This window comes from Centroberyx affinis, unplaced genomic scaffold (assembly GCF_046629955.1).
Source record: "Centroberyx affinis isolate AG114_WGS23_722 - 3 ecotype Tasmania unplaced genomic scaffold, CSIRO-AGI_Caff_v1 ptg006716l_1, whole genome shotgun sequence".
Classification (NCBI taxonomy): domain Eukaryota; kingdom Metazoa; phylum Chordata; class Actinopteri; order Beryciformes; family Berycidae; genus Centroberyx; species Centroberyx affinis.
The window spans coordinates 183,533-199,013 of NW_027283408.1; the positions used below are offsets into that span (position 1 = coordinate 183,533).

The window sequence follows — 15,481 nt, forward strand, 5'->3', positions numbered from 1 at the left end:
TCACCTGAATTTACATTCCACTTAAGGGGGGGGGGGGGCCTGGCTGCCGAGTCAAGGGGCTGGTCCCTTCCTGGGAGAGCAGAGTGTGGTGTAGTGGGGTTCAGAGTAAAATTACTCCTTTTCCCAGTAACAGGTAGTGTAACAAGTTGCTATTTCAATTTCAGTAATCGTATTACAGTTACCAATAAAACAAATAAGTGGTTCATTTGATTGTCAGCCCCTCTAAATATCAGAATAAAGTTGAATTATCTAAGAGTGATAGCCCACTTCCATCCCAAGCAATCCACAATTTTAGGGCTGTAACGGTAAAGTAATAGTGTAATGAATTACTGCTCCCAGGGAATTAATAAGTTAAGTAACAATAGAGCTTTTGAAATGAGTGATGAGTAACGAATAATGTAGAAGAAGAAGAAGAAAGCCAAGGAAACACAGAGAGTCCTGAACCAAATACAAGGTTGTATAACATCTGGCCTAGCCAATCCAGAAGACTGATGATCAACTGAAGCAAATATCTAGGAGACATTAGGGATAAAACTGAAAAATAGCCAACAAGCATGTATTTCCTAAGTGATTTTCATCTGAAAAGACCAATTGGTGCGAGTGCTTTTATCCAGCAATCATCATAAGGAATCATTGTGAGGGAGCCTGATTCATATTTCAAACAGAGGATCTATGTAAATGGCATGACCATGAACTTTACAATGATCTATAATTACACAAGACAACCTCGCTGCAAATCTATTACCTGCATTTCTTTGCTCTTTATGGTTATAAAACAGTGAGGAATATGTTTCCTGATAAGCGACTCATTATATCTGAGCACCATAAAGCCGACATTAAAACGTTTTTTTTTTCTTGAAGCAGAATGAGCTCCCAAGGTCAACCTTTCGTCAACTCATTTATATGCCATTTAGCTGAATAATAAAACGTTTCATGTATACTTTAAGCGGATATCAGCCAACGTGTGTCGCTTGAATCGCAGAAAATCTCTGAAAATGCTCTGCACTATCCAAAAAAAAAACAAAAAAACAACTTGGCAAGAGTAGAGAATGCACCCTGTTGAATGTTTATTAGCTTTAACAGTCAAGCAGCTCTGAACATATAAGGTTGTCTTTGTGAAATGCTACTGAAGCTCTCAAATCTCTTTCTGCCGCAGCACACCCTGGGCACATCTCTGATAATTTTTTTCTCTCTTAGCGAGCGGGTTTTGTCGCCGGATGTGATTATTGAACGTCGAAATTTTTTGCGGCGGGGGCCCCGGAAAAAAACAGATAACGAGTAAAGGAAAATCCCTCTTTGAAAAACGGATATCCAGACTTAAGAACCATAGCTTAACCGTCATTTGTAATCAACTTGTTTGAAACCCTTTTCGCTCTCATCTCTTCCTTTGAGTCCCTGTGGTATTTCTCCCCGCTTCTCAATAAAGCAGCCTCGCAAGAAAACTTCGAACGAATAAAAAAAAACAAAAAAAAAACACGGAGCTCTTTGGCGTTTTGTCACGCGGGCCGCTCCTGATTCTTCATGTCTCCGAGCACATCTGAACGCTGTTTACCATCTCCAGACGCCCTGACGCTATCGCAGATCGATTCAAATGAGATTTTCCACGCCATCTGACAGCGTGCGCCGGGCGGGGGTTCGGCTTTGGCGTCCGCCTCACAACTCGCAGCCCGGCTGGTGGGGCTAATCTCGCCCAGGTTGGGGCTAAACTGTCTCGACGGGACGAGGGGTGGAGGGGTGGAGGGGCGGTGGGGCGGGGAGGGGGGGGTCGCTGTCTGTCTCCGGTTCAAAGCCGGACCCCCGATTAATATTCCTGAGGCAGAGAGAGACAAAGAGAGAGAGAGAGAGAGAGAGAGAGAGAGAGAGAGAGAGAGGGGGAGAGCAGAACAGGACTCCCCAGTGTTCCTGTCAAGTTCGGTGTCTGACTGCATGGGTGCCGGCCGCCGCCGCCACACTGTGAATACTTGGGCAGCCCTACGTCTGGATCTTTGAAGATAACGCCTGCTATTAATAAACAAACAGAAGCAATTACTGGGCGGCAGAGGAGAGGAGAGGGATTGGATTAGGTCAGGGCGAGCGCCCGTCTCACTGAAGTCTAAATTGATGAGCTGCTGCTCTCCAAAGACAGCAGAGATACCGATCCCTCCTCACTGACCCCTGCTCCCCCCACAGCCTGCAGCCACACAGGGAGATAACGCTCTTGTGTGTGTGTGTGTGTGTGTGTGAGAGAGTGTGTGGGTGTCAGAGTGTGTGTACATTTGCAGGTGTGTGTGTCTAAGGGTATATTTGTGGGGGCGCTTGTGTGCACGTTTTGTATATATATGCATGTATCAGCGGCCATATGTGTGGGCCTGTGTGTGTGTGTGTGAGTGCATGTTTGTGGCCGCTTGTGTGTGTACATGGGAGTATGTGCACCTTTTCTATATGTATGTGTATGTGTCAGCACCCATATGTGTGTGTGTGTGTGTGTGTGAGAGAGAGAGTGTGTGCACATTTGCAAGTGTATATGAGTGTATGATTGTGGCCGCTGCACGTTTTGTATATGTATGCGTGTGACAGTGTCTGTGTGTGTGTGTGTGTGTGTGTGTGCGCACTCATACATATGTGTATGTGTAAATGTGTGCTTATGCACATTTATAAGTGGGCCTGTGTGTGTGTGTGTGTGTGTGTGTGCTCATACATACATACATATGTGTATGTGTGAGCACCTATATGCATGGGCCTGTGTATGTTTGTGTGTGTATGTGTGTGTATAAGTGTGAGCTCATGTATACATGCATGGCCGCCCATTTGTATGTGCCTCTGTCAGCGTGTGCATGTCTGTCTGTGTGTGTGTCTTTGTCATTACCACCTGATATATATATATAACATCGACACACATCTGCAATGAGCATAAACCAATACAATCTCCAGTAATGCCTGACTGTTTCATGCTCTTCATGCTGGAGCAGAGCCGCAGTGTGAACCCCCCCTCTCCCATGGCTGTTCCTTCAGTGTGTCACTCAGTCAGGTTTCAGATTAAGTTTTAAGCTGATCTAGTTAAGATTCCCACTGTGGCATCTGGAACTCCTGTCAAAGCCGCCTGAGCAAGTCCAGCATGCAGCGGGATGACTGACACTCACAACCATGTCTCATTCTCATCAGAGACTCGGCATAGTCAATAATTCATCAGGAGGGTATATACTCTCCTGCAGGAGCGCAAGGTACGGCATGGAGTGGCATATCTCTCCCTCTCTGTTTTTCTTCCTTCCCTCTCCCTCCCTCCCTCCCCTCGATTTATCATTTCTCTCTCAATCTAGGATTCCTTCCCCTTCCCATTTCCCGCTCTCTCTCTCTCTGACTCTCTTTTACCTCCCTCCCTCCGTCCCCTCCCCCTCCCCACCTCACACTCTATATTGCACCACTTCAATAATTCACAGTGATATATAAAAGTCAATGAAACTTGCCATACCTCGGGTCATTACGATGCCTGCCAGGGATTTGTGTCGAGCGTGCGCGGGACTGCAGCCGCCCACCAGCGACCAGTACTTCTCCCTCACCAAGTGGAATATTGAATCGGCAAAGTCCTGAAAAACACAAGCGCTCCCTTAATTTCCACTGGTTACACAATCCATGGAGACTGACGTGTAGATTCCATTTTTTTCTAAACTGTTAAAGGATTATGCCCAGTTTTTGGGAGAACATAGACACCAAAATCATCCATGTGTCCCCAGTAGATCTTCGGCTCCGGTGCTCCATGCTAACACTTTAGCAGACACTATGTTGAGTGATAGTGGGCGACTAGCATTATTTAAAGTAAAAAGACTGACCTTTTAATGATAAAAAGTTGTTAGTGGTTTTTAATATATGGTCTGTAGATTCATACATTTTAAAAATGAAATATTAACACAATATAGCTGATCTAGCCAGGTTTATTTTTCCAACTATTTCAGGTGAGCAACCACGTATTCATCCACTGTGCATCAACCACCACATTGACTTCCTATGGAAACAGGTAAAGTAGTCCTGCACACTATTTTTCAAATTTTTTTCATGTTTTGTGTAAAATGTACCAATCTCCCACACAAACCTAGCCACAAATCATTTAAGAGTATTTAGCCTACCATTTAGCTTTAGAGCTTCTACAAGTTCTCATTTTCTCACTTTTGAGATAATGCTAGTCGCCTATTATCACTCAACACTGTCTGCTAAAGTGTTAGCATGGAGCACTGGAGCCGATGATCTACTGGGGACACATGGATGATGTTGGTGTCTATGTTCTCATCGCCTAATGGGAAAGTTGAACAAAGTTGAGCAAAAACTTTTAGGATAATTTATGTCATGATGTTAACTGTCAAGGACCCGGTTTACAGTTCAGTACATGGCCAGTCAAAGGTGAGAGACTGAGCAGTTCAAATGAACTTTGGATGATTAAATAATCACATGAATGAATGCACGCATACAAGATATTGTTATTAATCTGAATTCAATCCACAATTCAAAATAAATACACACACAAAAAGCCAAACAACAGGATGCCTCTGCACAGGACTGGCTGAAGTAGCCAAAATATCATATTATGTCATTTTCTGTCACTTTTTGACAGTATAATGATATTTCACAATATGTGTAAAATATGTTTCTTGTGTTTTGTCCAGTACAAAATATTCTGTGACGTGGCATCCTTATTGAATGAAATAATACAATTGTTATTGTTATCAACATCAATCATGAAAATGCATACCTTTATGTGGATTCATACTGTTATAGCTTAAATTCAGCCTACCTACCAGCCCTAATCTGTACCACCAAAAACGGAAAACAGATTTTTTCCCTACTTCAGGCCATTTGTCCAGTGCACCTTAATGAATAGGCAAGACTCATTTATCGGCACTTGTTGATGTGCCCCACAGATATATATCATAGCCTCTGATCGGCTCTTCATCTTTCTCCTAAGCCACCCTGCCATCATTCCCTCCATCCATCCCCCCCTGCCAACTATTCCACACTCTCTCTGCCTCGTCTCATCCTTCTTTCCCTTCATCCCTCTTTACTGCTCCCTATACATTCACTCAGCAGCGGTGGCTTCCCTGCTGCTGGGAAGCCACCCCGGAGAAGTGGACGATCATCTTGTTTAGTCAGTCAAAACTTAGGATGCAAGCTTACAATATATTTACTTGGGATGGGGAATACTCATCTCCTCCCCTCCTCTGTCCTTCCATTCATTTATCCCACCTACAGTACACATCGCTCCATCCGTCCCTCCATCCAAACCGGCACTGCTCACCGGTCACCCATCAGTCCCACACTGTTCAGCAGATGTTGCCAAGCCGCGCGCATCGCTTTCACACCCCTCCCCCCCCTTAATGCTCTTTATTCTAGTGGTAATCATGGGCTTAGTCTCCAAGTGGCCCTCGTGCCAACAGCGGAGCATCAATGGATCACGAGGAGAGGGCGACAGAGTGGCAGCCAGTGGGCCTTTTGGACAGATTGAGCCCCCTGATAGCTAAGAGGACGTTAACAGATGCCACAATGACGGACGCATAGAGCGAGTGAGATGGAGAGAGAGAGAGAGAGGGAGGAGGGGAAGGAAAGAGAGAGAGAGCAACTGAATTAGCGAGCATATTGCACTTTATAGCCCTCGTCGGGGCTGTGAAATTCTCTCACAGTTGGAACCGGTGTTCGGGGTGCTCACAGCTTGTGGTGGTGGTGGGTGGTGCGTGTGTGTGTGCGTGTGTGTGTGTGTGTGTAACAGTGTGTGTATGTGCATGTGTGGCTGCTGTGACACTAGTGCTAGCCTGCAGGGTTTTTTGAGAATAGAATAGAGAAACAGAGTTTTCTGGAGCTATGACAGCAGTAGGCATGTGTTCATACTCCACAGTGGGACTGAATTCAGACTCATTTGCCGCATTTACAGTGTTACAGTTCAGGTGACAGGTGACAGAAAGGTGAGACGGTGAGAAGACACTGAAACACACCAAATGAGCGTTGGCACTTCCAACGCACACCGGTGTGGCGTCGCTTTATTTCAGGAGCCCCCCGAGGTGCTCACCAAGCTATCTGCTCCTCGCAGCTGTACGGCAGGTAACAAGCAAGAATGACGTAGGTCTCTGGCAGCCTGAATGCATCAGGGAAGCTCACCTGATGTGGCATGGCAGTCTAGTATGTCAGAAGTCCACAACGCTGATGAAACCAAACTGTACTGGTCTGGACTGGTGCATTGATAATAGGCCTAGATTCACTCCACAACAAGATTTTTTCAAAAAGTGACACCTCCTCTGACAAAATGATTGCTTGAATGAAAGTGAGGCAAGTGTCTGTTCTGCTACTCTCTATCACCAACTGAGACCGTACAATAGTGATTCAACCTATACCCAGTTCATGAAAGCTTTTACATTTGCTGTTCTAAAGATCAACAGTCAAAAGCAACAACAGTGCTTTGTTGAGAATAAACATAAAAAGATAGAAGAGATATAACAAGCCACAGTCTAGTGTCTTTATTAATATGGTTTGTTGGGCCAGTGCCTAGCAAACATCAATTGACCTCTTATCGCCAAAGGTGTCGCCAGAAACAAGAAAAACTGACGGAATCTGACGGATTAGTAACTCAACCCCAAACCCAAATGTGTGTCAAGTCTGACATTTAATGGTAAAAATCATGCTACTGAAATTACTATCTGCTATTGGCTGATCTTTGGTGCCAGGTCACCTTCTTGGTGCCAGGTCACCTCCTATAGAGTACAACAGGTGATGACATCACCTGGTACCAAAGATCAGCCAATAGCAGATGTAATTTCAGTAGCTTTTTACCATCAGATGTTATGCAGATTTGGGTTTTGTGGGTTTAGTTACTCTTTAAGAACAGTAATACTTTTGAGGATGGATCATGTGTGTTTAATATCATCATATGATGAATTTCCATTTTGTTGCCATCGGGTGAAAACCTTGTATCTCCACAATATCAACTTTTCAGGAACTAAGCCTTGGTTTAGCGTCATGACAATGTATTTCTGAGTTCATCCATTGGGTTCTGAAAGGGTTTGTTCAGCCCAAGCACTGCAGAAGTTCCTCAACCCATAGAGGAGAATGTAATCCTTCAGTCGGAGTTAAAGCAAGAGTTACAAAAACGTGCAAAAATCTGCCTTGTCCCTTGTACCTGAAAGTGACATCCAATTAATTCTAACAGAACCCTGCTTGGCTTGGCAGCGTCAGCCGGTGTCGGTCACAATCTGAACCCGGAGTCAAGTCCTCCATCCCTCTTAAAGGCCTTTTATTGATGACATTACAGAGGTGAGAGAAGGTGGCAGCTGAGAAAGGCCTGGAGAGCAAAGGTGGAATAGACCCTGGCACACTGCCCGGCTCTCTGCCCCTCCCTCCTCCTCCTGTCTCCTCCTCCCCTTTGTTCTTCCCTCGCACTCTCTCGTCCTCTTTCCTCCCTTCCCCTTCACCTCTCTCCCTCACTTCCTCTTTCCCTTCCCGTCTCTTTCGATGCAACTCTTCCGACCCCGCTCGTGGCTTTTCATTCCTCCCCCTTCTCTCCACCCTCTCCCCTCCCGTCGCCCCTTTCGCCCTCTCTCCTTTCCATCGCCATCCCTCCTCCTCCCCCTTTGTCAAGTCTCTCTTTCTCTCTCCCTCTCTCTCTCAGTCTGTTTTGTGATAGAGGGCAGTGATGTGCCAGGACTCAGAAGCCAACAGTGAGTCAGAGCCTATCATTTCCTCATCCTGTCAGCCGGAGTGGGGAAACAACATAATCCACCCACAACACCCGTCTGACACAAAAAGAAAAGAGCTATCGACAAATAAGCCCCGTCCTCTTTCTCTGTTTACCACATCAGCTTAAACATCTGTCAGTATTTGCATTCTCTCTCTCTTGTTTTCCCATTCTCCTGTCCTTTCCTCTTGACACACAGATAATAACACACACACGCACACTCTGCTCTCTCTCTCTCTCTCTCTCTCTGTTTAGCGGGCGAGCTCAGTGCCACCTTCAGTGTGGGCCTAATGTGGCAGAAAAACGGGGCCAAGGATCTCGCTCCACAGTCAGACGGAACATCGCGGCAACCTGCCGCACAGCAAGAGGAGGGCCAAGCGTGCTCCTGGCTGGCTGGCTGGCTTCCTCTTGGATGAGCAACAAGGTTAACGCTGCTCCGCTAGCTGCATCTGGGATGTTTTTTTTTGGTGGTGGGGGGGGGGGGGGTTCAAAATCTATTTAAGGTAACCGATGTAAGCTCCGGTTGGAATGCGTCACAGGTAAGTGGCTCAAGTGGAAAGCCGTTGTGTCTTTCCTGGATTTGTACCGCTGGATTCCCCAAACTCTTGGCCTCTTGGGGATGGAGCAGCAGTGCAGTGAGTATGTAAAAAGTGGGATATGTTAGTACTGTAACTGAAGAACTTGTTTGAATAAGATTTGGACAGCGTTGTGATAACCTGTGCATTCATGATACATCTGTTTAGAAATATTTAAAGCAGCACTAGGCGAGATTTTCATGTCATAATATAAGGTCAAAAGTGGAAAGAGGACTGGGCTCCCAAGGCAAAAATACTTTAAAAAAGGAAGAACAGCCAGTGCAAAGCAGTAAAACAGCCCTGCTTTGTACTGGCCTTTTTTCATATAATAATACCTCAGTCTTATCAGTGTAAATTATGAAGCAGGGCTGCATTAGAGACCCATCCCCACTTACTGAGACCTTGTATAGTCGCTCTATTTCCCTAAATTAAATTCTGGTGTTGTGTATGTACACTTATCAAATTAAAAATGAAGCGCAAAAACTGTCTCCTGAATGCAGTTTATTTACATCACATTACACAAATTTCTGGGTATTTAAGTCTTTCAAATAGTTACCTCTTGCTGGTGGTGCCAATGTGTGAAAATTGCATTGCGCAACTTTAAGAAAAGCTTTCCTAAAGAAAACAACATAAGATGGACTTGCCTGAGCAGAGTAAAAGAGTAATGGGATGTAACAGGTTCTTAGTATGAGACCGGTAGTGAAAATGAGAAAAGCACAGAAAGTGCAAAAAAAAAAAAAGATAAAGATCTCCAATGCATTTCTGGCCTGTTCTGCTCATTTTTGCTGCATTTTTATCAGTCCACCCTCCCCCCACCTCCCCAAAACTCCTTGTACACGTAAACAGTTCGCCGTCTATCTCCAAGGTAATGTGGAATGTCACCAACAATTCTCCTGATGCCTTCCCTCTGAAGTCAATATTGTGCCAGAAACACAAAATGTCAACGGGGAAATTTTCTCCGCTGATGCCTGACCTAGAAGTCTGTGCATGTCTGTGGGGTGTGTGTGTGTGTGTGTGTGTGTGTATGTGTGTGTTGCAGGACCAGACAGAATGAAGAACTGGTAAACGGTCTAATTTACTGTGCATTATGTAGGTTTGAAGGCCCCATAGGGAAACGATGAAGGAAACTGGCAACTGAGTGACTGAACACTGCAAATTCATAACTGATTACTTTTATTTTAAGGCTTTCCATGACAATCTCATATGATTCTACAAATCCAAATTCAGTTAACTGGGTGAAATGCTCAACAGGAGCAGCCGTGTCCACTGTGGGTGTCCAAATGTGTCGTTCTTCTGCGAACATTGATGCTCATGTTCGGAGCAAGAGAGGGGCGGGGTGGGGGGGGGTTTGATTTAACCCCACCCTCCTCAAAACACACACACACACACACACACACACTACAACCCGCCGCCGCCGCCGCCACCACCTTATCACCCGCCTGCAGAGCGGCCCCGGCTGCATAAAAACGGGGCCATGTCTTATATTTCTTTATAGAGGTATTTAACAATTCATTCTCCCGAGTTTTAATAGCGTCTGCCCTCTGCCTCGATATCTTCCCCTCCCTCTCTCCCTCTCTCTCCCTCTCTCTCTCTCCCGGTCCCTCGCCTGCCGCCACGCGTGAGCCTTTTGAAAGTGGATATCTATTCATTTGGTGGAAGCCTTGCCTCTGGGGGCTTTTTAGATTCTCAAAGAGCCAGACTCCTCGCGGCGAGACAGATTTCCCTCTTGTTTGTTCTCCGCGTGACACGTAACACTGCTCTCACTCCGGAATCGCTCCCCGCTCCCTCTCGTCGCTCTCTCGCTCTCCTCCAGATCTTTATCGCCCGGAGGACAGAAGCACCGATACGTCGCCGCTCGTTCCTTGGATCTCGCTCCGTTGTCTCGCCCCCCCCCCCCTCCTCGCCAGCAACGAGAGCAGGCCTGGCGTCATGTGACAACAACAAAGCGCGGGGCCAGAGAAGATGAACTGTGTACAAATTTGGAGAGTGCGGCGCAACGCTCCAGCACCTCGCCTCCAACTACGTCCAACCTTTTCCCGTGCTATGGCCAGATGGCCCTGCAGCCCGTGGAACAGATTTCTCTCAGTGTGTGTGTTTGTGTGTGTGTGTGTGTGTGTGTGTCAAGCTTTTAGCCTGAACAGCGGGGCCTTGTCAGTCAGATCAGGCAGCCTGGCTGCGCCATGCGGCCGTCATCATCACAAAAAGATTTTTTTTTTTTTCCTCCCCCCTTTCAAACCACATGCTTGATGTTACCGAGCGAGAACAAAGGCAGATGAAGGAGCAAAAAGAGAGAGAGCGAGCAACAGAGATTGAGCAATTGATCTGGCTTTTCCAGAGCGAGCCCCACCTCGTTTCCCCGGCGTCGGCGAGGGGGAGAGACGGGATGTCGCGCCGCGGGTTTCCAGCAGCAAAGCGGAGCTCAAGCCGAGCTTCCTCATTAGTCTCGAAAAGGTTGGAAACCAAGACGATAGGCCTGGTGCACGTGGTAAGAATCAAGGAGTCAAGGATGAGCTACCACAAGAATGGTTTCCTCATCCACGAGACCAAGGACATCACTTCCTGGTGATGACGCTAAACATAGAAGTGGATCGTTATCTCTCGCTCTTCCCCACGTTCTCTCCCTATGGGCCGCTTCCTGCGTGAGGAACCATGAAAGACTGTGAGGGGAAATCTTGGAAGGTGGCGTCCGTTGGCTCCGCTTCCGTTAACACAACTTCCACCGTCCGCTCACACCAGGACACATTGGCGAGTCTGGACATACGAGAATCAGATTCTTCTCACATTTCTACCAGATCTTTGAATCCAGGTATGGAAGTGTCGGAATTCTTCATTCAACTCGCGTACAGGCAATGTAAAGAGATGGCGAGGGAGTGAGGGGAAAAAGAAAAGCAGAGGCAGGTTTAAATATGTACAGCCACAGGAGAGGCGTTAACAGACGTTTCCAGGCCAAGTGTCGACATACAGCGATGTGATCTCGTGCGATCCAGAGTTTTAGAATCTGATCTCAGAAACGGCGTCGAAGTGACAAGTGCAGCCGGAGCCTTTGTCAGCTTGTCACATGGCGTCTGGACGGGATCACAGAGAAGCGTTAGAAGACGCTTCAGACATTTCAGAACGTAACGGGGAGAAAAGGGCACGTCAGGTATCATGATAGACATTTTTATCTCTACAAATAATGAGAACACATGTTTTTTTATTTTATGTCCAGCTTAGAAAACCGGGTGTAAATAGAGATAACCAGGTGTGACATCAGTAAATCACCATTACTCTACTGCTCACATGCAGTATACCGATTGTGATTCCATAATGTGAATCTACAATGAAATGGTCCAACTCAAACTTTGGCCACAGTTCCCGTCAAAAGTCCCCTGATTGGTTACATCTGCTCAAAGCTGCTAACGCTCTTAGCCTAAATCCAAACATTAATTCGGGAAATGAAACTCGACTAACCGGGCCAAAATGAACCGAAGCCACTGAATCATAACCACCAACCGCAGATGTTGAGCGGGAGCGCCTCTAAAACTCATTATCAGCCTAAATTCTCCTCATCTGATCAAACAAAACGCAGCCAGTTACGACAACACAGCCGCTATCGGGGCCCGGCCCATCTGTGGGGGCCCGCGTTCAGTGTGGTTGTAACCTGGAAACCTCGCTTGCCAGGTCCCCAAATAACCTTCATCAAACCCCCCCGCCCCACCACCCACCCACCCACCCACCCTCCGGACGCTTCCCTGCGCGGTTCACCAGAGACGGCGGCCGTCGTTCCACTGAGCCGTCACTGATTCCGCTCCAGGTTTTAAAACCAGACCGTTAGCCGGAGGGGGGGGGGGAATGTTGAACCGCAGCCTCAGGCGTGAGAAATATTCCTGGGTAATGTCAGGGATGAGAGGCAGGAGTGCGGGTCAGCATGAAGAACAAGTCCCATGGTGCACCTGTGGCGATAACATATAGATCTGGTTAACGATTAGTTTATTTGAATGTGATCTCAGCTCTCTGGCTCCCTGGCTCATCGGCTGCCTTCATCTCTTCTATGGAGAAAGCGATAATGTTAGGCTACTTGGCTAACTTGTTGACATTAGCAATTACTGTTCAAACCTGGTAAAAACGCCTCACCTCTCTTCCAAAAGCTTACATTGGTCAGCAGTGAGCATTTAAGGCCACATGAATGTTTTCATCCTCTCTATAAAATCAAAAGACAATTATCTCCTTCTCTTATCCAAAGTGTGCAGTTAAAATGTCTGGAGCTCTCTAGATGAAAAAACTCTCTCACAACAAAATTGTGAGAGAAGCCAAACTGCACTGAGAAGCAACTATTAGGACAGGACTGTAAACACAATGTTAAACCCAGGCCTACATATATGTCGCTTGTCTAATTTTCACACTGTTAACTGTGTGATCACTTTTGGTCTGAATTGAACTATCAATAAACCGACTACATTGATTCTTATTGAAAGAACAGTGCAACTTGTGGATGAAAATGAAAATTTCAATTACTCATTACCAACACTAGCTATTTTGTATAAACCGAGTGACATAATCTTTAAACATTTTTTTAAGTTCTGGAAAATCGAAATAGAAACTATCTTGCTAAACCAAAAAACTACTTTTCAGACTTGTTGAATTTCATATTACATTTAATTTTATATGTGTAATTTTTAGATTATATTACATAATAATCAAGCACAGTAAATTGTATTTTCTCCCTTGAAAGGGTATGTAATATGTCACTGTACCAAACTCACCAGAAATGAGTTTTTAAAAAATGTCTCCATGGGGGAGCATCATGCCCCTGAACCCCCTGGCATTTCTGGAGAAATACCATTTAAAGATTATTTTTATGCCACTTCTGCTTTACTAGAGAGTACTAGAGACTGAAAAGAGACATAACTAACACCCTATTCCTGAGTCTCCCTTTAAAATATGCACATGCCAGAGAAATGGGAAATGATAGAAAGGGAAGGGAAAAAAAAAGGTTGGAGCGCGTCTAAGTCTTTCGCGGTATCAATCCCCTCTGATTAACCTCCCTGGTGGAGATAAAAGCAGCGATATGCCTGAAACGACTTAATAATGTCAGGCGCGGTGTAAAACACACACCGGCCGGCTTTATACATTATGCACCGAAGGCCAGCAGAGGGACTCCTGCGAAAAGATAACATGACCTACCCCCGAGAGAGACGGAGAGAGAGAGAGAGAGAGGGAGAGGAGAGGAGGAGGCCACGAGGAAAAGAGGCCGGATCAAGGCAGAGGAGCAAATGAGAGGGTCAGCCACGAGGATTTAAACAAGAGTCTATCATCTCGTTGACTGAGGGAGGGGATGGAGGAGGGGGAGGAGGAGGAGGAGGAGGAGGAGGGTGGGAGGTTCGCCACTCCAAAGGCCCCAGAGGGCTTTTCACACGACTCCCATTAATCTGAGAGAGACACAGAAAAAGAGAGAGAGAGAGAGAGAGAGAGGCTAAGGAAACACACATTTGCGGGAAAGCCATTTGTGGAGGCAGTGGCATCTCAGATACGATATACTGTAGTAGTGTTTACTAAATTCCCACACAGCAAAATCGTCAGTGTTAAAAATCAGCACTATGCCAGTGTTTTAAGACCTTTAATAGTTTGGAACAGCTGCTCCAGAAGCCATATCAGCTCTCAACGACCTCAAATCAACACTGAAGTCATAATAACTGCCACTGAAAAATCAATACTTATGAACACTGGAGAATTTACTGTGTACATGACTTTTACATGACTCATTTTCAAGATCGGACTAAATCCACACATATGCCGAAGACCTCGCAACTATGGTTGTCAATTAGGATTGGACCAATATGACTTTTCGAAGACCGATATAAACAATTTGGATTGGACTGAAGCTGCCAGCAGCTGAGATTCTTTGATTTTGACCATTTTCATGCCCAAAAATAAAAAAAAAATGACAAGTATTCAGTGCTTCCTCCAGAGTTTTCTGGATGGAAAAGCCTCTGAAACAGCATTTAGACCATCATGGGACACTAAAACTCTCCATTGAAACCCAGAATGATGAAATTCTCTCAGGTGGGTTAGCAGCTCCTTAAGGCAGAGTGAGGCAGCTTTTACAGACTGTTGAGTTCAAATCTTGACTGTAGACACCTTCAGTTTCTTGTAGACAGGTGCGTAGGAGGAAATGTCCATAGGCAAGAGAAGAATTATTAGTTTTATTCGACCAGAGGAAATAAACTTTATTACTGATACGTTTCGGTCCTTAGACCTTCATCAGGTTTTAAAAAAAAAAAAAAAAAAAAAAACCTGATGAACGTCTAAGGACTGAAACGTATCAGTAATAAAGTTTATTTCCTCTGGTCGAAAATAAAACTAATAATCATAATAAAATAATATTCACTAGCTGTGGTCAGGGAGGAACCTCCATCATAGCGCCGCTGACCGGCCGATATTCAATAAAAGTCAAAACACCGGCGTGATACATCGGCAAACAGATATATCGGTCTGACCCCGCTGTCAATCTCTTCAACAACAGAGGAGGTCTGTCTCAAATCAGTTAATATTTCATTCCTGTCAGGAGCGGACCGGAACATTTGGAGAGCCTATGAAATAATAACGGCAACAAAACGCCGTTTGCCGTTTCGACACGCGGGGAGAGCGGCGGCTTTAAAACATCTGCGAGGACGGCGGGATCTAGCGTCGCCTTTCAAGTGTTGAAAGAGCCGGAGCCGTTCAAACGGCTCCTGTGAAGCTGCTGCTGATGGCTCCCACCAACGGGGGGTGGGGGGGGGGGGGGGGGGGGGTGGGGGGGTGGCGACCGTGTCTGGGTGGCCGGCCGCTCCTCCGTCTCTGCTGCTCTTGAAGATACGGCGGCGGCTCTTCCGGGGCGGTCTCGACCCCGGCAATCGAGCGAGACTTCAAAAAAGCCCCACCCTTTGAGCGGCGGCCCGAGAGCGTCCGGTTGCCAAGCGCCGCCTTTCTGCTTCGGCGAGGAGATTAGAGACGAGGACGAGGGGGGGGGGGGGGGGGGGATGGGGGGGGGCTAGTGTTTTCAGACGCTTCCCAATGCGACAGCCAACTGCACAGCATATAACGCCAGGATTAATGTACTGTAGCCTTATGATCGTGTGTTTAGTCAAAACAGCATCAGAGCAAAGTTTAAGGCTATAGCACAACGGAAACATGTTTCACAGCACTGGTTACATATGGAAGCTCTGCACTGCAAAAAATAGCTTTTTAACACATTGCTTCA

At 46.1% G+C, this 15,481-nt stretch overlaps 1 protein-coding gene across 1 annotated transcript in view; it reads right to left on the reverse strand.

Annotated features, from left to right (window-relative positions):
* The window catches only part of adarb2 (adenosine deaminase RNA specific B2 (inactive)), a 91,901-nt gene that overhangs the window by 23,023 nt on the left and 53,397 nt on the right, over positions 1–15,481 (reverse strand). The window contains exon 5 of the mRNA XM_071513016.1: positions 3,449–3,563. Within this exon, the coding sequence (XP_071369117.1) occupies positions 3,449–3,563 (115 nt within the window). The remainder of the gene's footprint in view (positions 1–3,448; positions 3,564–15,481) is intronic.